At 38.5% G+C, this 24,708-nt stretch overlaps 1 protein-coding gene across 2 annotated transcripts; it reads left to right on the forward strand.

Annotated features, from left to right (window-relative positions):
* The first annotated feature begins 1 nt into the window (after position 1).
* On the forward strand, positions 2–22,795 carry rars2 (arginyl-tRNA synthetase 2, mitochondrial). Of its 2 annotated transcripts, none has more exons than XM_002933922.5 (20): positions 2–135; positions 967–1,040; positions 1,670–1,766; positions 3,289–3,372; positions 3,667–3,764; positions 4,273–4,328; positions 5,549–5,632; positions 6,262–6,338; positions 7,761–7,919; positions 9,293–9,399; positions 9,760–9,855; positions 11,674–11,734; positions 13,268–13,344; positions 14,994–15,118; positions 15,879–15,946; positions 17,005–17,114; positions 20,373–20,468; positions 21,254–21,328; positions 21,882–21,945; positions 22,668–22,795. In XM_002933922.5, the coding sequence occupies exons 1-20, from the start codon at positions 100–102 to the stop codon at positions 22,752–22,754; spliced, it is 1,731 nt and encodes a 576-aa protein (XP_002933968.2). In that variant the 5' UTR covers positions 2–99; the 3' UTR covers positions 22,755–22,795. The 2 variants fall into 2 exon arrangements, with proteins under 2 accessions (XP_002933968.2, XP_017949822.1); XM_018094333.2 differs by having other exon boundaries at positions 14,994–15,043.
* Positions 22,796–24,708: the final 1,913 nt, after the last annotated feature.

Raw genomic sequence — 24,708 nt, forward strand, 5'->3', positions numbered from 1 at the left:
GTGTATTGAAACGCAGTGCCTGCTGTAAACTTCTGTGCTTATATCTTCCGTGCCAGGTTATGTGCTGAGTGGATTCCCCGTGGGAAGTGCGCTGAGGCAATGGCTTGGCACTTTCGGAGGGTAATAGCTGAGCAGGTACTGCACGTTTAACTCTCTTCAAGCAATTGCAGTGAAACAGCTGACAGCTTTCCGAGCTATCCAGAGACCCTGTCTGTGAATGTTAGGTCGTCTTGTAAAGTGCCAATGTTTGCTTCAGTGCAGCAACCATGCCTATTATAATACATTTAAAAATACTGATATGGAATTAAATATCCTTATTACAGTACAGATATTGGACCCCTTATCCGGAAACCCATTATCCAAAAAGTTCTGAATTACAGAAAGGCCATCTGGCGTACTCTCCATTTGAATCAAATAATTCACATTTTTGAAAATGGTTCCCCTTTTCTCTCAAATAATAACAGTACCTTGTACTTGATCCCAACTGAGATATAGTTCATCCTTATTGGAGCCAAAACAATCCTATAGGGTTTAATTACTGTTTAAATAATTTTATTAGCAGACTTAAGGTAGGGGAACCCGAATTACAGAAAGTCCCAGGCCCCAAGCATTCTGGATAATGGGTCCCATACTGTACTGTTAAAGTACTAGATGCATTATACAGAAAGATGTACCAGTAGGCTGGCAAGATAATAGTGCAAGACGATTGACTGATGCAATCATACCACTAAATCACAACGAAAAGTATACCTGGTTTGCCAGCCACTCATCGATATGTACCAAGCACTGTAAAAAGGGATGTAGCTTGGTGGACTGATTTCTCAAAGTAAAGCAGCTTTGCAACAGTACCCTTATCAAATAATTCTCAGCACAAGGCAAGGTAGTTTTCTGCACTCAGTAAATTGCAATTGCATGTAGTTTCAGTTCTCTAACATTTAGATATGCCCATCTTTTTTTTCTTTCTAGGTTGCACGAGTTTTGGGCTTGCCATCAGAAAGAGTTGCCCATTGCATTCGAACAGTTCCAGTCCACAGAAAACAGTTAAGCTGTTTCACGTTATGTCAGTCATTCCATACCCTAAATAAGTTGATAAATCTGAACTGAATATATTGATTCAGCATGCATAATAATGAATTTTAGAAGGCTTGCTTTAATGCTTTTCATACAAGATACATGAATACATACATGCTTGCGGGGTGTGCCAGTTAACCCTGTTCTGAATTATGTGCAAGTGCATTTATCAGTTTAACAGAACCCTTAGGGCTCTGGCACACGGTGAGATTAGTCGCCCGCAAAAAATCTCCCTGTTCGCGGGTGACTAATCTCCCCGAATTGCCAGAGCCCTTAAAATATCTCCACATCCAGCAGTTTGTGTGAATAGGAGCTACTGGTTTGCAAAAAGGGAATCTCGTAATGTAATAATTTAACATAATGCGTATTGATGCATCGAAGGTGATCTCATCCCCGACGCTAGCTGCAACTTGCACCCTATTCATGGAAAGGTGCAAAGTAATTTTGGTACATGAAAAAAAGGGATGATTTATCCCCAAAAAGTACATATAGCACCATGTGTTGGGCTGTGTTTATAAACATGCACTTCTCTCTTCTGTGATTACAATTAGGATTTGACCAGCTTGCTCTTTTAATTTGATTGTTTCTGTGATTTCAGTGAGTCCCCAGATTTCCAGCTTTTTATGACTTCACTAGGTGATCCTATTGACACATCCATTAATCACGAGGAAAGAGCCCAACAACTCGCAGGAAAGGTAAAAACTGTAAGCAGCCAGTAACCAGAGTTTGCTGATGGTAGAGTTGATTGGGATGGAGATGGTGAGAGGAAAATTCATAAATTCACAAAAGTAAAGATTACAATAGTCTGTGAATGAGTCTGGTGTTTGAAAAAGCATTATTTGGTTGTTATAACAACTGGACAAGAACCACCAATAAGTCTATGAAATATAAATGTGTTCATGACACTTCCAGGCAGCAGCATTTGGCTGATGGCCCACGGACTGAGTTAAGGTCCCTTGGACTGAGTTAAGGTCCCTTGGACTGAGTTAAGGTCCCTTGGACTGAGTTAAGGTCCCTTGGACCGATTCGGCAGCTAATCGGCCCGTGTATGGGCACTCCCGACGGGCCAGCCTGACCGATATCTGGCCTGATCGGGCAGGTTAGAAAATCTAGTTGGATCGGGGAATGCATCGGCTTTTTGATGCGGTCCCCGGACCGACTTTGCCCATGCCCGTCATTATAATTCGATCGTTTGGCCCAGGACCATGATCGAATTACCCTGGATTCTCCCGATATCGCCCACCCGTAGGTGGGGGTTATCGCCAAGCGAGAGGATCTGCCAGTGTATGGGGACCTTTAGTTGCCCGCGATAGATCTCTGCTACTGCGGGCAACTACCCGCTTCAAAATGTTTTTCCACCAGCAACAACAAGTCTCCAGTGGAAAGGCCTACGCATCGCCTTGGGTTTCCGAAGTCAGACAAAGCTTCCTTCTGCAGGCAACTTCGGAACATCTCTCAGCTCAGATTACAACAGAGATGGGAGGAGAGAGGAGCAAATTTAGCAGGCTAGTGGTGTTCCCTGAAGGATTTTTATGAGAGAAAGATAAGATAGACAAGATCATGTGTACAGAATAGAAGAAGAGAAATGTGGTGTTTCTTTTCACTGAGGACTCACAGCAATTCTGTAAGTGTTTATGGCTGTATTTACATAGACCTGTGTGCGCAACCTAAATTATAAACATTTTGCCAATACATTACATTATTTGCATTTCAGATATATATTAATAATGAATTAAAACCATACTATATGGTCTGGTCTTTTTGTTCATTTAAATAAGAATAAACCCTGATAAATGTTTGTAAAGTGATTAACAATCTGGCCACTTGAGGGCAGTGTTTAAGTGGTCTATAGATTTTTACAGAAATCATGCTTTCTGTACGAATTAGCTGATATCCATGTGCTTTACCAATACAGTTAAAAACTAAGATATGTTTTATTCAGGGGAATAGTTATCCAAGTCTGTTTTGCCTCTTGACTGATAGAAAACCCTGTTTTTTGTTTTTAAATTTGTGAACTCTTTTATTAAAGTAAATATTTGCCCTCTTGGATAGAAATCCACACATGCAATGTAATGTAATACTGAACCCAGGGAAAAAATGGGGTTCTGGTAGCTGGCAAAAGTTTTTGGACATTTTTTCTTAGGAGCTAAACAGTACCTGAAATGTTTTTCTTTTTTATTTTTATAATGCAGTTTGGGCTCTTTTGTTCTCTTCTAGCTTGTCTGCGACTCTGTGATTAGTGACATTGGCACAGCCAGAGCATCAGTTACATTTAAAATTAACAGGGATTTATTGACGAGGGTGAGTCTTTTCATATCACTAAATTCTATAGCTAAACATTACCAGTCTACTAAATGAAATAGATTTATAAGAATACTTTACCAGTTGTATGGTTCATGTTAAAACAGCAAAACAAATTCTTTATTCAGTCTTCTTAGGCAGCAAGAAAATGTTTTGAGCACATTTTTATTGGTAAGGCTGACCGATAGATAAGATTAGATTATAATCTAGCAGAGGAGAAGGACCTCTGAAGATATTTTCATGGTTATTCATGGTCTCTGAAGTAGTTTTAGTTGAATGCATTTCTCTTTTTAGACTGTTCTTCAGCAAATAAGTAAAGATGGCTCTATTTACGGACTTAACACAGAGCTTTTCTCAGGGTTATCCGGAAGAAAGACAGTAGTGGAATACAGGTAAGAGTCTCCGTACACAAGGACCAGCCTGCTCATGGGCCAGTTGGATGCAGATGGTCAAATAGTAACTGTTCTGTTAATTTGTGCTAACGTCTGCAACAAGCAGGTCTGGCATAGACAGTATGTTCCACATTTAAAAAATGCTGTGTGCCATGAGCCATCGGTGGTAGACTTGTGTCTACCTGACCTGGATAATGAAAGGCAATCCTAGTGATGATATGTCTCCTTCCCTTTATTACTATTAAGTGATTCTCCACAAAGTAAAGGCACCATCAGGCCTCACAGACAAACAAAGATTTACTCTGGAGAGCCAATCAGTAGAATTGTCATACCATCATAATTTGTGTATCGGTGCACAACATGTATTGGATCAACCAATCTTTCATCAGGCAATCAACTGGATATATTTAGCATAAGATCATTGATTAAAATGTAATGCTTTTCTGTTTATTAAAACATTTTTACATCAAATGATTCATATGCATTTCATATTCTTTTAATTTAACAGTTCGCCAAATATTGCCAAAAAGTTCCATGTTGGGCATCTGCGGTCCACGATCATTGGTAAGTATGCATGAATAATTGGCTTTTCTAAAATAAATAAAAGATTCATATTTTTTAATTGTTCTTTTTCCCACCCCACTTTGAGATCACACCTTTATTGCCAGCTTTGTGGCATTTTAAGTTTATGCTTAGTGCATACAGTGTGCCCATGCCTGCCTTACGACAGTCAAGCATTATTTCCATCTATACATATATAACACCTTTTTATTATGAGATAAATAGTAAGCCTATTTTACCCTTATTGTATGTGCTCCTGGGTTTTTTCTATTTTTGCTTTGTTATCTGCTTTTAATCTTTATGAACTACCTTCTGCACTAGTGAAATCAGATCACTAAAGTGATACATTGGTGTCTCTTTGTGCTAACACTGACAGACTCAAAAGAAACATGATTTGTTTTGTTTGCTTTTTTGGTTTGGTATTGCTTATGAGCTATGCCCAGCTCTAACTATCAAAAAGCAAAACTTGCTGTCATTTCTGCTGTCGTGTCAGCATACAAGAAAAATTTAAATTCCATCTCTACAACTTCATAAAGAAGACTGACTGCAGAGAGAAGTGTAAGTTCAGAGCTAAAAAAAACAAGTTTTTTTTAAAGAAAACTAACCATTCAAATTAATCCAGCTATAATCCAGAGCTGCCATTGTGTTTGTGTAAGTATTAACTTTGTTTTCAGAAAAGGATACTGTAATACAGTTAATTAAATAAAACTTATGTGTAAAGGTGGCCATACACGAGCAGATCCGCTCGCTTGGCGATGTCGCCAAGCGAGCGGATCTTCCCCCGATATCCCCACCTACGGGTGGGCGATATCGGGGAGCATTTAGGTTAAAAAAAAAATAATCCGATCGTTTGGCCCTGGGGCCAAACGATTGGATTATGTGGGCGGCAATGGGGCAGTCGGATCGGGGACCGCATCAACGAGCCGATGCGGTCCCCGATCCGACCAGATTTTCTAACCTGGCCGATCGAGATCTGGCCAATTTCAGGCCAGATCTCGGTCGGCCAGGCCGCTCTGCTCTCCCCATACATGGGCCGATTAGCTGCCGAATAGGTCCAAGGGACCGATATCGGCAGCTATAGTCGGCCCGTGTATGGCCACCTTTAGAGTTAAGTGCAAAATTGTATAGGATAATGATATATAATGCCCCGTTTTTATAAGGCAATACCAATCATGTTTTCATTTTTGTAGAGCAGAAATTGACTTTTGTAATTATTCTCGTAGGAAATTTCATCGCTAACCTTAAACAAGCAGTGGGAAATGAGGTTATAAGAATAAACTATCTCGGTGACTGGGGTCTGCAGTTTGGTAAGTTTCTCTTCATTGTCTAAATTTAGATATGTTTATTGCACATAATTATGCATGGCCTTCAAATTCAGCTGTACAAAGGCAATTAAAAATCATGATTTTTATCCTGCTTTTGCATATCATTCGTATTCAGAGTTCTGGAGTTTAATATATTCTGTAAAATTGTACTGAAAGGAAAATTTCCACTATAAATATTTTACCATATTATAGACTGATGTATTTATTATTTATTTATTATAAACAATTGTTCAATTTATGTTTTTAATTTGATACTTTTCATGTTTTTCGAAATGCTAAATGGCTGACAGGGTCACTATCCATGGCAACCAAAAAGTTGACTGTGACTTCAGTGTAATTGTTAATTTTTAATGCTCTCTCCCATGAATTTTCCATGCTTACTTTCAAACTGCTGCTTTGTTGCTGAAGATATCTGTGAACCTGAACTTCACTTATGATGGATAATGTCAATAGAACACAGGGACTTCTCATTGCTACCACCCTCCTTTTTATTTTTTTGTTTCAAAATACAGAAGGCAACTTCATTTTTTTGATGCAGTATTTTGAAATTTAAAGAATTATATAAAACTTCAGTGTATTGGATAGACTAGAATGTCTCTTTTTTTGTCTAGGCCTTTTGGGAGCTGGATTCAGCAAGTTTGGTAGTGAAGAGGAACTTGTAGTTAACCCACTGCAACATCTCTTTGAAGTAAGTTTGCCTCTGGACTAAAGCTGCCATACACATAAGGATCACTTGTTTGGTATGGTCGCCAAATTAGCGGATCTTTCAACGATATGCCCACATTGAGGTGGGCAATATTAGGCTGATCCGAATATTGGCCTGAGGGCAAACTGGCACTATGCAGGCAGTTGGAATTAAAGGACTGCATCAACGTGCAGATGCAGTCCATCATCTGGTGGAAAATCAAACCTGCCTATCAACACCTAGCCTATTTTGGGCCAGATACCACTGGGAAAGGCCAGTCAGTGGAACCATAGACGGGTTGAAACAGTCTGAAAGGGCTGGCATTTAAAGTCTGTGGATTGAGACAATAGCTAATTGTAAAGTACTTCAGAATCACAGTTAGTTACACAGTAGTGTGGTTTGATGGAAAACAAGCATTATGAATCGCCTCTTCTGTAATACAAGCAATACAAAACATTTTTGTATATGATAAACACATAGCACAAACAAAACTAGATGACTCTACAAAAACTAGTATGCTTTTTTTTTTATCATCCAATAATAACTTTAAGAGGTTTAAAACACGTTCTCTTCCTTTGCCGCTTTCTTGCATATGTGCATTTTGCCAAGGAGAACAAGTTAACAATATATGAGGTTCTCTTTGATTAAATACGAGCTATGTATTATACCACCAACTAATAAAAAAGTAGAACTTTACTTTAATTTATTGACTCCGTAAAGCCTGAATGCCATCAAATTTTTCAACTTTTGGCTGTACTGGAACATCACTCTAGGTGGCAGTAAAAAGCAGAAAATACTTTCCTTTTCTTTGGCAGAGAAAACAAAAGTTTATAGTGTGCATTGGAATAACTAGATTTATGGGTATCTGCTTAACATTATTTTACAATTGTAAAGTGTGAGAAGAGTTTGAGTTTTATACTGCAATGATAATTCAAGAATCAGGTTGATTATTCTGGTGATGACAAAATAAGTCTAACACCCATATGTAATAAAGGGCAGTAAGTTTGCCCAGTAGCAGTAGCCTATATTATCTAATAAGATGCTTTTAATCATATGGCTAGTAAATTCTACCCGCCTATTGGTTGGTATGGATTACTGCTCTGGCACAAGCGTAGCCATTTTATTACATAACCCCTTTAGTATGGGAGGCACAGGTTTTTCATTCCTCAGCCCAAGAGCCTGATATTGGTAGTGACAAAAACCATGGCAGAGGTTATATTTTAGTGCCCAGTTTGCACGATGATTATTTTTTCTTTAAAGTAAGAAAGATAAATATCTGTCATTGCGTACATTTTTGTACACAATTTTCATAAGAGCCTTTTCACCATGAATATTCTGCCTTTTTCAGTACAATTATATACCGCAAATATTGCATTTTATTTGCTTTCAGCATTCCTTTGCTCTCAATAACTACTCCTGTTCTAGGTTTATGTGAAAGTCAACACAGCAGCCGAAGAAGATAAAGATATTAAGTTGTCGGCTCAGGAGTTTTTAAGAAGGCTAGAGGGAGGAGACCCACACGCGCTGTCTCTATGGATGCACTTCAGGGACCTGAGCATACAGGAATATGCTAAAGTGTATAAGGTATTTGTCATTGTTACATTATATTGATGGAGCACCTGAGTATTTTTTAGCTCTTTACACAAGCATAGGAAAGTAAGAATAAACAGTTCTACCAATTCAGCATGAAGCAAAGGGAATCTGTAGTCTTTAAAGTATGATGCTTGTTAAAAGGGGCTATATAGCAGGAAAGGAAGGCTGTAAAATGTAATGTCTTGAACCTATCAGTGAATGTAACAAGGGGAGTATATTTATATATGTGTGCCACATTTTAGTCTTCTTGTTATTTGGATTTATATATTCATATAAAAGCAGTCTTTATCTGGGATATTACTGTGAGAATACTGGATGTGCACTATTTGTCTGATGTAACTGCCAAGGCATTTAATATTTGTAATGGGTCGATCTCCTAGTATACGATTTTCAAAAAGATATCCTGAAACAATCATTTAAAAGTATGATTTGTCCATGAATGAAAATGACCATTTCAAGCAGTGAAATTAGCTGTTAGGAAGAGAAAAATATTAATGTTTATGGCCACCTTTACAGATTTCTTCCTTTTTACTTGAAAGGGCAGTGTCAAGGGTTGATTATCACCTAAGGGTAGGAACCCAAGGAGCAAGTTTGTTGCCCACAATTATTCTCTGCTATCGTGGGCAAGTAACCGCTCCAAAAAAGCTTTCCACTGGCAACAACAGAAGTCTCGGGTGGAAAGCCCTTTTCATCACTTCTTTATGACAAGTCTGCAGGAGGAAACTTTGTGTGATTTTTAATTACCAAAGTGATGGAAAAGAGCTTTCCACTGGCAACTTCTATTGTTGCCGGTGGAAAGCCTTTTCAGAGTGGTGCTTCACTAAGAGCTTTGTGAAGACAAATAGCATAGGTGATTGAGAAGGTGAGAGAATTACAGAAGTTACAGCTGGAAGGGGAACTGCGACAGACTTGTCCTCCCTGTGCTTGCGTAGGTTTCTACTGGGCACTCTGGTTTCTTCCACACTCCAAAGCATACAGGCAGGTTAATTGGCTCATGATAAAATTGACAATAGCATGTTTGAATGTGGATTGTAAGATAAATAATCTGCTGCAGAATATATCGGCGCTATATAAATAAAGCTTAACAATAAAAATAGTACGTCAATTTGAAAAGTTCCAGTTCAGTGTCAATTTTTTTCCAGGGACAGAGAGACGTAAGTGGTGAGTTCATTCAGTTCATTCATTTAGTTTTTTCCCATAGTACATAAAATGTCTTACATAAAATGCCTGATAGATTTTGGTGTTGAGTATCTGTGGGAGGTTCAATTCTTATGTCATAAATTTGTCAATTTAAGACCACAATTTCAGAATGTAGTGGGCTACATACACTATGTTTTATCCTTGTCCCTTTCTTGCCTTTTCAGCGTCTTGGGGCACATTTTGATGATTATTCTGGTGAATCATTTTACAAAGAGAAATCACAGGAGGTTCTGAAACAGCTTGAAAGTAATGGGTTGCTACAGAAAACAGAGTAAGGCTTATTTATATGGTTAAAGACTTGTATGTATGTGTACTAGTTGTTCTCCTTTAAAGTGATATTTATGTATGCAGTGAATTGCCCTATTGCACTTTAAGGGCCCTGGCAGACAAGATGTTTTGTTGCCTAGGCTAAATCTCCTCCAGTATGGGACACAGAATGTCCGACGTTACATGTTAGTTGCCAATGTTAAAACGTATGCAACAAAACATCCTGTCTGACGTTACCCTTAATGTTTATAAACATTAAATGTTTTGGAAATTCATAAATCTGTTTAAAAGGTTTAAAATGTGTAAATGTGTGACAGAAGTATTCTATCTGTGGTTTTGCCTAGTCTTGTTCTGTGTTTTGTAGTAAGGGCACTGGAGTGGTAGATCTGTCAGAAGAAGGAAACCTTTCATCCTACTCAACTGTGATGCGCAGTGATGGAACATCCCTGTATATTACAAGGTAGAGATCTGGCAAACAATGCAAACTTATTATAGTTCTGCAGATAAAACTCGTAGGGGAAGAGGAATATATGCCCTGCACCTAAAATGAATGTAAGTGCTTAGCAACACAAAGTAAAAAACAGAGCTCAAACAGGCTCAACATTGCAAGGAGTAGAAACCATAGGGCTTATAGCCAAAAAATGCCTATAACAGAGCACAAAAATAACAGATACGGTGCAGATAACTTTTGGATCACTTGATAACCTCAGTGTGTTTAGGGGCGACTTAAAAGCCTGCTGACATTAATAAACATCTCTTAAGTACTGAAACATGACTTAGTAACATAGTAACTTTGGTTGAAAAAAGGACATGTCCATGAAGTTCAACCTTTTAAGTCTATATAAATTTATATTGTGTGAAAAACCTGCCTTAAGGTGACCATACATGTTACAACCTGTTTGTTTGGCAAGGTTGCCAAATGAGCAGATCTTTTCACGACATGCCTACACTTAGGGGCTGATTTACTAACCCACGAATCCGACCCGAATTGGAAAAGTTCCGACTTGAAAACGAACATTTTGCGACTTTTTCGTATGTTTTGCGTTTTTTTCGGATTCTTTACGAATTTTTCGTTACCAATATGATTTTTGCGTAAAAACGCGAGTTTTTCGTATCCATTACGAAAGTTGCGTAAAAAGTTGCGCATTTTTCGTAGCGTTAAAACTTACGCGAAAAGTTGCGCATTTTTCGCGTAAGTTTTAACGCTACGAAAAATGCGCAACTTTTTACGCAACTTTCGTAATGGATACGAAAACTCGCGTTTTTACGCAAAAATCGTATTGGTAACGAAAAATTCGTAAAGAATCCGAAAAAATCGCAAAACATACGAAAAAATCGCAAAATACCGATCATTACGAAAAAAACGCAATCAGACTCCATTCGACCCGTTCGTGGGTAAGTAAATCAGCCCCTTAAGGTAGCCAAACAATTGAATTAAAATGACTGGAATAGGCCCCATCAGACTGAGGACTGCATCAACAAGCCCATGCAGTCCCTGATTGGAAGGAAAATGAAACCTGCCCAATTGAGATCTGGCCAATTTTACGACGATGGTTGGGTAGGCCTGCTGGGGTGCCCTTACATGGGCAGATAAGTTGCCGAATTGGTCTAAAGGACTCGAATCAGAAGCTGAAATCTGCCCATGCAATGCCACCTTAACTGTTAGTTGATCCAGAAAAAAAGGCAAAAAAGTATTTCTGAAGCTTCTCCAATTTGCCTCAGAGGGGGAAAATATTCCTTCCTGACTCCAAGTTTCCAGTTGAACCAGTCCATGGATCAACTTGTACTATAACCCTGTATTTCCTCACTTGCTAAAAAGCCATCCAACCCCTTCTTGAACCTATATAATGGACTATATCTGCCAGTATGACCAATGATTCAGGGAGAGAATTGGGCTCTTTCATAGCTTTCATTGTAAAAAAAAACATTTCTGAATATTTAGATTGAACCTCCTTTCTTCTAATCAGAATGGGTGCCCACAAGCCTGCTTAAAGGACCTACTGGTAATAAATCATACTTGGAATGGCATAATTTGCTAATGTTAGCTAAATAGTTGTGCTGAATATGCATTGCCAGCATATGTTGCATGAGTGTGACATTATTTAATTGCATTGTAGGCGATTTGAAGATTATCTGCACCATATACCTTATTTATCGTCTCCCCTGTAGGTGTTTTATTGGCTATGTTCTTGCATGGAGGTCATATTATTTACATATGGGGAACAGAACATCTCACATAGACAACTTGTTTTCAAAAATGCCTTTCTCTCATTTTTAGAGATGTGGCTGCTGCACTGGATCGACTGGAAAGATACAGCTTTGACGAGATGATCTATGTGGTATGTAGTTAAAATCACATTTAAAATATTGTTCTTTTTGTTAGATGTAAATTTCAGCTATGCAAACATGCTTATGTCAATTCATCACTGGCGTAAGCATCAGTTCTGGCGCCTTAGTTACTAGCTGCCCTGGGAAAGGTTCCAACTTTTATAAAGTTTAGTGGTGAAGGTGGAATTTAAGAAAGGGTACGGGAAGGAGCTTCAAATAAAAAAGTAGAACAGAAAATTAATTAAGACAGGAAGAAATAGTAACTGGTATGCCAGGGAGAGGGAGTCTGAAAAAACTAAGTGCTGCTCTATTTATTAGCTGAACCTGCCCAACCTGCTGATAAACATACAATCCTGCTGATTTGGGACCAGCTTGCATAAAAAAACATGTCTTGCTTCATGGCAGAGATTCGTAATATAACTCAACTATTGTCCCACAAGATAAATCAAGGATTAATTTCAGTTTTCCAATTTCAGGCCAGATATCGGTCGGCCAGGCCGCTCGTTTCTGCCCATACACGGGCCAATTAGCTGCCGAATCGATCCAAGGGACCGATATCGGCAGGTATTATCGGCCCGTATATGGGGACCTTTAGTGTTACCTAACTTGTCTGAATAATGCACAACTTAAGGGATACCTACTTGCCTTTTTCAGCCTGTCCCTCGTAAATACATTGCTGCCACTGGCAGGCAGTGCTGTATTCCTGGAAAAAGGGTAGGTTCCCTATTTCCAGAGGGAAGTGAATAGGATGCTAAGTTTGGGGCAGGGTGCAAAAACAGAGAACACCTAAACAGAGAGAGAGAGTAAAATGTTCAGGAAATGGCTGACAAAATTGTTTAGCTTACTGGGAGGCTGGAGTAGGTCTAACATTCTGCACTTCAAAATTTGGTCAGAAATTGTCTGCACTGCTGGAAATGGTTCTATGCACCACCTTGAATTGGAAAGTTGGGGCAATAACTGCCCGAAAGGATTTCCATGATGCTGTGCTGGCTATTTCTTCAAGCAGACGATTGTGCATAATCTGAGATGTTTGCCCACACACCATTGATAAAACTTAAAAAAAAAATAGTTTGAAAATAGAATGTTAGGATACATAGTTGCATTGTTAATTTGGTTTGGAAAAGACCAAAGTCCTTCAAGTTCCACCCTTCCAAACAAACCCCAGATACATTTTTTGCATTGCACACAGTGTAATATCATGTTAAATAGTAACAGTATCATGACAATCTCAATGGTAACCTTTCTCTTAAACCATGAAGGTACAGAGCAGCTTAGTCTTATTTTGTTTCTTAGGGGTATATACTCATTAAATCAGCCTGCTCTTGATGTTGGTCAAACCAATATAAGTCTGATCTCAAACAGCAAGATACTTCCACTGAACTATAAGTAAAATGTGAATATTTGTTTTGAATGAGATACAAATGGTAAAGTATGTGTCTTCTGATGCTATATTAACCCTACCAGTTGATTGACTGGCTGGTGTTTAGTCTTTGTCAGTTTGTCAACTGATGTCAGTATTTAACAATCGTTGGTTTTACTTCAAGACAGACAAAAGCCAGAAAAATCATTTCCAACAGCTGTTCAAGATTTTGAAGATCTTGGGAAAAGATCAAGCAGATCGGTGAGCTTTTAAACAATTTATTTACCCGAAAACTCCATTCTCATCCTTAGAGTGGTAGACTTGTGATAATAAGAAGCACTTCTCTAATAGAAGTAGTGTTGTGTCATCATTAAAGGGAATGTTCTATAGACAATAGTCCAAATTTGAAGAGCCCATGGCAGAAAAAAATGTTTGTTATTTTAAATGTTTAGTTGCCAACACCAGCTGGCATTTTGCCCAAACAGGAAGTTCACACTTAACCGGTTCTGCACATGCCTTCCCTTTCCTGCTATGTGCGCCATATATGTGCTGCAGCAGACTTTGGCTTGGACAGGCATTTGAGTATAGTGGTTGTAGTCCTTTATCAACACTGGGCATATTTGCCTGTGGTCAGTAACCAATGACAACCAATAAGATTGTTGCATACATAATTCTACCTGCAGCTGGTTGAAAAAAAAAACATTCCTTGATTCGTTGCTATAGGTTACTGTCCATGGGCAAATTTGACAAGTGTTAAAAATGAGCCCTAGTGTGTAAAAGAACATATTTTATTAAAAGAAAGCAATGATCCTAAACACCTTTCTGCAGAACAGTGTTCTACGACTAGAGTGGCTCACAAGCTCATAATATTTTCTTAAAGTACTAAATTACTGACATTGCATTTCCCATAGTTTTTATATTACTGACATGGGTTTTTTTTACCTTCCCCTGTTGATCATATTTAGCTCCTAATAATCCCAAATAAAATATACCTTAGGTCAGTGTTCCCCAACCAGTGGCTCGTGAGCAACATGTTGCTCCCCAACTCCTTGTATGTTGCTCTCAGTGGCCTCAACGCAGGTGCTTATTGTTGAGTTTCTGCTGAGAAAGCAAGTTTTGGCTGCATAAAAACTATGTTTAATGCCAAACAGAGCCTTCTGTAGGCTGCCAGTCCACATAGGGGCTATTAAGTAGCCAATTATAGCTCTTATTGGCACCCCCAGGAATCTTTTTCATGCTTGTGTTGCTCCCCAACACTTTTTCCATTTAAATGTGGCTCACGGGTATAAAAGGTTGGGGATCCCTGCCTTAGGTAATCAAACTCAACCCACCTCATTCTGCTTTACAGTGTAACCAGACACTCTCTGTCTCAAGGATATTTTCCAGGATTCAGACTGGAACTTCCGTCATCTATCCAGCCCACATACATTAGTCAGCAGAAAAGTTTTCAGACAGTCTGTATTTTGCACATTTTTTTCTAATCCTGGTATCTTCCCCCTCCTAAATACTGTATATGTTACAATATCTGGAAAAAGAAACCTTGTTAGTTTCTTTTTTTTTTTTTACAGCTGATGACATTTAAAGAAGTTGTTTGCACAAAGTGCTTTAACGTTTTCATTTTGTTTGCTTGTATTATGTCTTCCTAACCTCGTTGCACTGTGCTTTTTTCTGTATAGGATTGTTATTGGTTAGCTCAACTTTCCATTTTACAATTAATTTATGTCATGAATGTGTATGCCTGTTAATCCCTTTCCCCTGGAAAGCTTTCTTAGCCTTTTCAATACTGTCCAAACCCATACATTCTTGGACACCTGTGACTGGGTACATTTTATTTCTGTTGATTTGTTACATTTTATTTCTGAATGTCTTGTGTTGGATGTTTTTTAATATTTTTTCCATTTTCATTTTAGCTTTCAGCATGTACCTTTTGGCCTAGTGAAGGGAATGAAGACAAGAAGAGGTGAAGTAGTTTTTCTAGAAGATGTATTAGATGAAGCTCGCTCAAGGATGCTGCAAAATATGGCAGCAAGTGGAAGTAAGACTTTCTAATGAGACAGATAGGGAATTTATATAGTTTCAGACTAATGGTAAGAGTTTTGCTTAAATCCCAGTGACATCTCTGAAACGTATGTCAGTTGTGCTGTAAGCGTGTACGTTCTTCATGGCTTATGATACAATACATGTTTTAGTGTGGGCAGTTGTGTGAATGGTCATGGTCCATAAAGGGCGGTACAAGCAGAATTTCCATATTTATATCACTGCAAAATACAACTCTAACCTCCTATACCAGGAACACCTTCAAAGTAGTTTATATGTTAATATGCAGAAGGATGTCTGTTAATTATTAGCCATGAATTGAATTGCACCAACTTTTCAGCTTGTTATTGGCATGTCTGATTGTCACTGGATCGGCTTTTCTCCACTGGTGTGTATACAACAGTCTTATCAGTAAAAAACTCAGGGGATGGTCCAAAGTGTATCTGCTTGTTCTTTGATACAAGTTAATAACCAAGTGACAAGGCTATTGCTAGACTGAGCGTCCACAGCAGGACTGCTGCATTACTATTGTATTGCTAAGTGCATATAAACTAGCTGAACACATTGGCACACCCAGTGAATTTTCCTTTCCTTGTCTTTCAATCCTTTAAGCTCTGTTGTGTTAGCTCCATTGCATTTGGTCCATATTACACTTTCACACTGTTACATATTTCACTGTATATATATATATATATATATATATATATATATATATTTTTTTTTTTTTATTTAATTTTTTTTTTTTTAAATCTCTCTAGCAAGTAAACAGCTTGAAGACCCTTCTGATACAGCTGAAAAGATAGGGATTGCAGCTCTTATTGTACAGGTAAAGTTATTATTGTATGTATGTACATTTTCAGTGTACAGGGTCATAAATGCACACAATGGATCACCTCTATATTAGGCAATTGGTGCATGAAATTTCCCCCACATATGCTGAAGAGGTAATCATTAACTACTACCTGTTGAAACAGGCTACTGTGTCTGGCTACTATGTCTTACTTTTCAGTATGTATGTAGAAATGGATCTGTTACTGTGTGTGTGTGTGTTTAAGTGTTTATTATGGTCCTTTATTTATACAGCCTTGGCATTCTGCGCTGTGCAGGGTTTAAACATTATGTGCATCAATCGCTACGACAGTGTAACTTACAATCTTAAGGTCCCCATACACGGGCCGATAGTAGCTGCCTAATCGGCCCGTGTATGGGCACTTCCGACGGGCCTGCCCGACCGATATCTGGCCTGATCTGGCGGATCTGCCAGTGTATGGGGACCTAATGTTAGATCTCTGCCAGGCACATACAATCAATAGCCAATTAAGGTGCCTGTATGTTTTGAAAGTAGAAAGGTAATGGTGTATCTGGCACCCCTCTTCTGGCAACAAAGTTTGAACATTCCAAAGTCCAGCCATGTATATAAACTGAACCAGGCTGTATCGTGGATGTTTTTGTTGCAAGCCTAATTACAGATTAACCAGCGTATAGGGACAAAACATCAAATAACTCAACTGACATCTGGTTGGGGCTTGGCCAATTATTTACCAGCCTGACTAGATCATCTCTCTTGACTGTTGATATAGTGTACCAGAATTTTCAGAAACATTTTTTGTGTGTTCAAATACTCTATCCATGTACAGTTCTCCGCTTACCTGCTATGAATAAACTTTTCTAATAAAGCTTTATCAATATCTCTTCATATGAGGGGTCCCATGAAAACACGACAACAGTAGTCTCACCCAAAGTGGATGTTTCAACCCGCTGCATTCTGTTAAAGTTTTTGATGGATAATAATAAAATAGCCTGTTACCCGATTTCAGTCTAAAACTGAGGAATCCCTTTTATAATCTGTCACTTTGACTTGGACGCTTTTAAATTCTGTTTCAGGATTTTAAGGGCCAGCTTTTATCCGACTACCACTTTGATTGGGACCAGGCCCTGCAGAGTACTGGAGATACCGGTGTCTTTTTGCAGTATACTCATGCAAGGCTGCACAGGTAAACACAAGAAATAATGCATTCAAGTAGAAAGGAGTGGAAATGAACATTCTCAATATTTGCTTTTACTGTAGGGAACACTACACTAAAACTTAAAATATACTTGTGTAAACATATTTGTCACAATACATTATGTCTGCTAACAGGATCTTGCAATCCACACAGTTTACTGAGATATATTTTGTATACTGTAAAAAACACTTTGAGGGAGAGGGTTAAAAAAAAAAAAAACATTTTTCTTTCCGGAATCTCAGAGACTGAGTTTCTAGACAGATTAAAGGAACAGTAGCACCAAAAATGAAACTGCATCAAAGTAATTAAAATATTATATAGCCCTGCATTGGTGAAAGTTGTGTGTTTGCTTCAGAAACACTACTGCACTTTATATAAACAAAGCTGCTGTGTAGCCATAGGGGTACTAGTACATTATATTTTAATATACTTTAAAACACTTTTTGGTGTTGCTGTTCCTTTAATGCAGATTGTACTGCCAATTTATTTCTGCATCTAGGATACAAGCTGTACTGCCTTTACAACTTAGACAGTTGTGTGTCAGTTGCTATCAAGTTGGAAATTCCCCTATATGCCTAGTGGAAATGATGTACAGGCTTCTGATAACAAGTCAAAACAAGTGTTTCCAGAAAGATTACTGCTTATCTCAGTTATTAAGGAATTAAGATGCTTATATTTCATCAAGCGACAAGTGTTTATAAGGAAATTGAATACTAACAGTTGCCTTTCCATGAAGTATGTAATCATTTGATTATATTTCACAATCTTTTTCATAATCTTTTGTATGAAAAGAAACTTGTATGGATTTGTACCAATGTCACTAAATGACACATAGACAACTGGGCCTTTGTTCTCTAGTAGTGACGTGGGAGCCAGCCTGAAACCTGCAGGACTTGTGAGTCGTGCAGGTTCTGGACACATTTGCAGGTTGTGGGTGGTTTAGGCCAAGCTCTTCCTTCTGCCCTTATTTCCTGTGACCTCACTGTGCCTTGCTTCTGCCTACAGCAGCCTCTGTTTATAGGCAAACGCCTGCTCCACCCCAGCTCCTTCGTGTCTAGAAATAGAGCTGGATTTCCAGGTCCAGTTGGGAGTGGGTGCATTAGGGCTGAGTACAGGCCGATTTTTGTTGACCTGCACTTCACTATTGACATGACATTACTGGTGAGGGAAGAGCAACTAAAACACTATGGCGGCAATGTATAAATAATCCTATGTTTGTTATGTTTCTAGTAACCCTTACCAACCATGTAGCAGCTAGCATCTGTTTTTAAAAAAAGTCTTACATTTGCATTACCCCTTATTCGTAAAAAGGGTAAAAAAAAAAAAAAAAAAAAGTAATTGTTTTGGCAACATTGTCAGATTGTTATGGTACATTTTAGATTTTTTTTTGCAGTGTAAGGAATTGTAACATTTAGGTTGATGCCACAAAGGGCTGATTTTCAGCTAGCAGAAAAATGATTGCCATGGACCAGCACCTATTCTGGCATCAGCCTCCTACCTCGCCTGCACCTGGAAGTGGGAAACACCTGGGACACCACAGTGGTTCCGGGTGTAGGCAAGGTAACAAGCTGTTGCCAGCGGAGGGGATTCTTGGCAAGCTTGTGGCATCGGCCTTAGGGTGTGGTGTGGATAGTTTCTGTCAGCTAAGATTTAAAAATAAAGTGCTATTCCTGTGAAATTAATTGTGTGTAACATGTTTATTGACTTAATAAGTCATCCACAAGAAAGAGCAAACACGATGCATATATCAAATTATTTACAAATGAGGAGGTTTCTATAATATATGGTTGTGCGTTTTAACTGAGAGTTCATATCCTGGTGCAGATGGGATCTAGTGAGACCTGAGATTTTAAAGGAATGATGACATGGCTTTTGTTGGCTTTGGCTCCTCTTTTAGCTCAAAGCAGCGTTGCGCCCTTCATCCATTTAAATGCACCGCACAATATTGCTGTTGTATTGTAAATGCCCTCAGTCTCTTTAATTTCTTCTGGCAAAATGAATCCTCTTTTCAGTGTAAGTTCATCCATGAAGCTATCTTTTTAACTGGCTGTGACAGAGACAGCTGTCAGACAAATAAACATGCTTCTGCCTATCCTATGTTGAACAATGATCATTTTGAATGTAATGAGACTATAAATGTTGCATAGCTTCCAGTTGTGGTTTATTCTCACATTTTATTTAACATGAGGTATGAATGTTGACTTTGCCTGCAATATCCTGCTGCACCTCTTCAAATTAGGACTTTTTTATTATTTAACTTTCCATTGAACTAAAATGATAAAGTAGCTTGACTATTTATTGTTTTCCTGTACAAAAATCAAATCTTTTTTGTAGGGGTCAGCCAAGTAAAATGATAAAAGTGACTTTATATGAACTGCTGTGGCTGTTTAAAGGGACACAAACCCAACCAAGTTGTCCCACTGTGCACACTAGTTCCCTTTAGAAACTGACAAAAAACATAATTCTGCATGGAAAAATAACTTTGCAACTGGTTTTCGTTATTTTTTTATAGTTTTCTAATTATTTCTTCTAACTCTTTGTGGCTTTCAATGTGGGTCACTGACCCTGGCAGCCAAAAACTATTGCTCTGTGAGGCTACAGCTTTATTGTAATTGTCACTTTGTATTCCTTATGTTTCTATGCAGGCCCTCTCCTATTTATATTGCCATCTCTCATTTAAACCACTGCCTGGTTGCTAAGGTAAATAAGACACTAGCGACCAAATAGCTGCTGAACTGCTAAATTGGTGGGCTGCTAAACAAAAAGCTAAATAACTGAAGAACCATAAAAAATAAAGACAAATTGTCTCAGAATAGCATTGTCCACATCAAGTTAATTTAAAGGCGAACTACCCCTTTAAGAGGTAATATTTCCCACAGGTACCAGCAGCTAGGATACAGGAGTGCAAGATAAACCAAAAATCTACAAGAGAATATCCTCCCCTGTGATGTATATGCTTTAAAGGGGACCTGTCACCCTAAGAAATAACACAAAATTGTTTTATATCCTGTTGGTTGAGCAATATAAACTTGACACTATACAGTATGAATAATATAAATCTTGCTTCCTTCAGTCTTGGAATTACTCAATCACAGCAAGCAGGCAGGTACCATGACAAAATCTTGTTTGTGATAAAATGGAGGACCAGATGCCCATACCCATGCACTGGCTACATAATTAGATGATGAGGAGGGAGGGGGAAAGTGAGTATTGATTTAGAATGACATTGTCTATGTACTTGTAAAGCCTGCAGGCTCTGTGGTGCTCAAGGGACACGGATGACATTGATATAGCAAGTTTAAGAGAGCCATGTGTCATCGCAACACTGCAGCATCTTCTCAGGTATGTTACTAATTCCTTTAATCCATCTAAAAGTGGTAAGATTACTGGTAAATGTGCATGCTTAAGCATTGGCCACACTGGGCTGTTTCTACGCAGGCCGTGACATAGCCCCTCCTCTAATGTTTGTGTCTGCACCCATGCTGACACAGTGGCTCTGGGTGCAGACACACAGCGATTTTACCACTAAAATGAACAAGTATGCATTTTGGTGCCAAGATCCACTCCATGTGTCTGCACTCAGCCCAACGCAGTCCCTCTTAGCACAGACACACAAGTGAGAGTATGCCAGAGGATCAGCTGATGAAAATCATTTATGTGTGGCATAATCCTTAATGTTGGGTCCATAGATAGACAGTTGGATGGATACAGGTTGCACAGGCATATTACATATAATAATTGAATAGTTGTGGTTCCTTACATAGTTTCATGGAATCACAGACAGTAAGGGTTATATCCACATTAGTACTTTTTATAATTATTATGGCTTAGAAAACATTAAACTTAGTTATGTTGGACTCACTAACATCTTTTTCACAGCCCTTCGTAGCCCATCTTACCTCTAACAAAAAACCTGTTCTCCGAGTGCAGGACTTAGTGTAGGTACAGTGCCTTGTCTCATGGTTACATGTTATGAACACTGGTACCCTAACCTTACGGCTGCTCAGTGGCTCTTATTATTAATTATTAAGAGAGTCATAGCAATAGGAAGCAGCAATATATGGTATACATATACAGTTTTAGTATGATATTCATTAGTCATTTAATATCTTTTTTTCACCACAAAGGTATGATGAAGTGATATACAAGTGTTTAGAAGACTTGCAGCCAAGATATCTGGTAACCTACCTCATGAGCCTTGGGTAAATATTTATTCATATAAAACTTTTTTTTAATATCATTTTGCCAGGTATATTCAAGGAAAAGTAGTAGATCGATATGTCATAAGTTCATCAAATGACTTATTGTTCTTTGTGAGTTTATAGAGGGTAGGTTGCACCTTACCAAGCCCAACAACATTTCCAGCAGACAAGTTCTGTGATGCCAGTGCTATGATTTTGTGTGGGGGGGTCTGTTAGTAACCTTTGGGTACTAAGAATATTTTCTGACCAAAGTAGGGTTCCCAGATCACTTGAGAAATCAGGGACAATAATAATAAATGCACATCCACAATGATTGTATTTAAATGAAATTGCTCAATACAGTCTTACTAGCTGGCTTTGTTAGCACACACACATTTAGGGAGCAGGCAGGGGAATGGCTATTCTTTACTGGCATAATATACTAATTATATTGACAGACTTTCAGGAGCATCGTGAGAAAATACCCCATTGTTAATACAGAGATGCCAAACAGCATCTTGGTTACTTGAATAACAATATTAACTTAGTTGAAAAATTACTTTCTCTTTTGCAGCCATCTTGCTAATGTGGCCCATCGAGCATTGCATGTTAAGAGAAGTTCTTCAGAAGCTGCCCATGTAAGTCTCCCTATTGGGTCTGCTATGCTCTAACACTGTGTTCCCCAACCAGTGGCTCGTAAGCAACATTTTGCTTTCCAATCCCTTGAACAGCCTTCTGTAGGCTGCCAGTCCACATATGGGCTATTAAGTAGCCAATTATAGCTCCTTTTAGCACCTCCAGGAACATTTTTCATGCTTGTGTTGCTCCCCTAACACTTTTTTCCATTTGAATGTGGCTTACGGGTATAAAAGGTTGGGGATCCCTGCTCTACTATAATAGTTATATTGAGAGTGCATTTTGTCACTAGGCAGGACATAACTTCCACTTGATACAAATTTTATTTTTTTATGGTGTTCCCCAGTACTAACCGACCACTAAGTACATCCTGGTCTTAGAGAAGCATAGAGTGAGAATTAGATTGACAGCCTAGGGGGGTTTTCTGTACAATACTATACTTACAACATGTTATGAATGAGTAGTCCTAGCTGACAGCTATATATTCACATTTTATATTTTAAGTGTGTGAAACAGAAACTCGACTAGAGGGAACAAACTAGCAGTTTGGGAGGGGGTTCCATATCGGTGCCATTACATCCAGGCTGGATGTGTTGGTATGTTTCCCTGTGGAGTACACATTGTACAAGAACATTTTGTACTGTGTGTGTTGTACCAATGAAAAATATGTTCATTGAATTACAGTGCAATTTTCCCATTTTGTCTTCTCCTCCTCCTCCTACAGGCTCGTCTTTTTTTTTTCAACAATGTACGAATGGTTCTGAGCAGTGGGATGAAACTTCTGGGCATTTCCCCTGTTAACAATATGTAACATATTTGTAGACAACATTATATATTTTTATAAAAAGAAAACCAAGTGATCTTGTAGTTATTTGAATTAAGGACACATCAAAAAAAGGGGCAGCAGAAAAATAAGTTATGAGAATATTAATAGATAACTACAATATTTTCACAACTTTCTGGAGTGCAGGAAAGATCACCATGAAAATTAATCCTCTCTGTAAAAATGGCCCCTTTATTGGAGCACCCTATAGATCCTAACACTTCTCTGTCCGAGTTTGAAATGGAGAGTGGGCGTGTCCTAACGGTCTCTGCCAGGAGCACAGTAGGAGGGGGAGAGCCAATCACTGCCCTGCACTCCCACAAGCAAAGACAGGCTTCAGTTCCCTATCAGGTCAGCCTAGCTGCTGATTGGTTCCTATCCTACAGTGCAGTGTACGGAGGGCCGCCGGCTCCCCAGCTCATCCAGAGAATTCAGCCAGCAGGAAGTGGAACTGATGGGCGGGACTAGTGGAGTTTTGGTGTAATTTCTCAATAAATCAGTCTGAAATACAACGTTTTTAAGCACAATCCTTCTATATCTAGAGGAGTATAATTCTCTGGTACATTCATAATTTTTATAGGATATGTCTCCTTTAAAGAAAGCTATGTCTTCAAATCATGAAGAAATAGTTAGTAGAGATTAACCTGGATTATTGGTGGTGAAAAATCACATGATTTTGAGGATTTGATTTGGCCAGGACCATGGATTCGGCCAAATCCAAATCCTGGTGAAAAAGGCAGAATCTTGGCAAAATCCCAAACAGAATCCTGGATTCGGTGCATTCCTAATTGGAGTTGAAACCAGAAAATGAATAAATGATCCTTTCATTATTAGCATCTAATGATCCAGACTATGACAGACCGATGCCTTTACACATGTATCATGTAGTTATCTCTAGAGGGAGGGTGTTGCTCTTTGTTTTTAATCACTGCCGAATACAGGTATGGGACCTGTTATCCAGAATGCTTGTGACCTGGGGTTTTCTGGATAAGGGATCTTTCTGTAATTTGGATCTTCATAACTTAAGTCTGCGAAAGATCATTCAAATATTGAATAAACCCAATAGGCTTGTTTTGCCTCCATTAATTATATCTTAATTGGGATCAAGTACAAGGTACTGTTATAATTACAGAGAAAAAGGAAATCATTTTTAAAAATTAGAATTATTTGCTTATAATGGAGTCTATGGGAGATTGCCTTTCTGTAATTCAGAACTTTCTGGATAACTGGTTTCCAGATAAGGGATCCCATACCTGTACATAGAAATACTATAGGATGCTCAAATAAACCCTTAATAGCTGTCATTGTGTTATTTTGTCCCCAGGTAATCAGAAAGGTCTGAATATGTACTCTGACAACTAGGGAGACACAAGTCTTGAAAACAAAAGCCAGCTGCATCCTAGTTCTAGCACTGTTCTGTTAAAGGGGTTGCTCACCTTTAAATTAACTGTGTTACCATTTTGGTGGTATGCCTGTGGTCCCAGGTATGGGACCTGTTTTTTCCAGATAACACAAAACTTGTAATTTGTGTCTCCATACTAATAGTCTACTAAAAAAAATCCCAATTGGATTATTTTGCCTCCAATAAAGATTAATTATATTTTAGTTGGGATTAAGTGGAAGGTACTGTTTTATTAGTACAGAGAAAAAGGAAGTAATTTAAATGGAGTCCCATAATTCAGAGCTTTCTGGATAATGGATCCCATACTTATATTTAGCTTTGTTTACCAGCTGTCAGCCCACAAGGGTACAATATACCCTAGCAACCAGGCAGTGGTTTAAATGAGAGACTGGAATATAAACTGGAAAGTGGCTAAATTGAAAAGTAAGTAACAAAAATTAACAAAAACATTGTAGACTCACAGAGCAGGATTCAAATGACAGCTCCCATGGCTAGGTGCCCAGGGGATTGTCATCGTGCCTAACCACCTGCACTATCAGC

The sequence above is a fragment of the Xenopus tropicalis genome, chromosome 5, assembly GCF_000004195.4.
Source record: "Xenopus tropicalis strain Nigerian chromosome 5, UCB_Xtro_10.0, whole genome shotgun sequence".
Classification (NCBI taxonomy): Eukaryota; Metazoa; Chordata; class Amphibia; order Anura; family Pipidae; genus Xenopus; species Xenopus tropicalis.

What these genes read in the sequence shown, in the direction of transcription:
- rars2 (XM_002933922.5), top strand. Translation starts at nt 100, where the DNA reads ATGGCTTGGCACTTTCGGAGGGTAATAGCTGAGCAG. An exon ending in ACATCCCTGTATATTACAAG is followed by an intron (nt 9,856 to 11,673) that starts GTAGAGATCTGG and finishes TCTCATTTTTAG; the next exon opens with AGATGTGGCTGCTGCACTGG. An exon ending in ACACTGCAGCATCTTCTCAG is followed by an intron (nt 20,469 to 21,253) that starts GTATGTTACTAA and finishes TTCACCACAAAG; the next exon opens with GTATGATGAAGTGATATACA.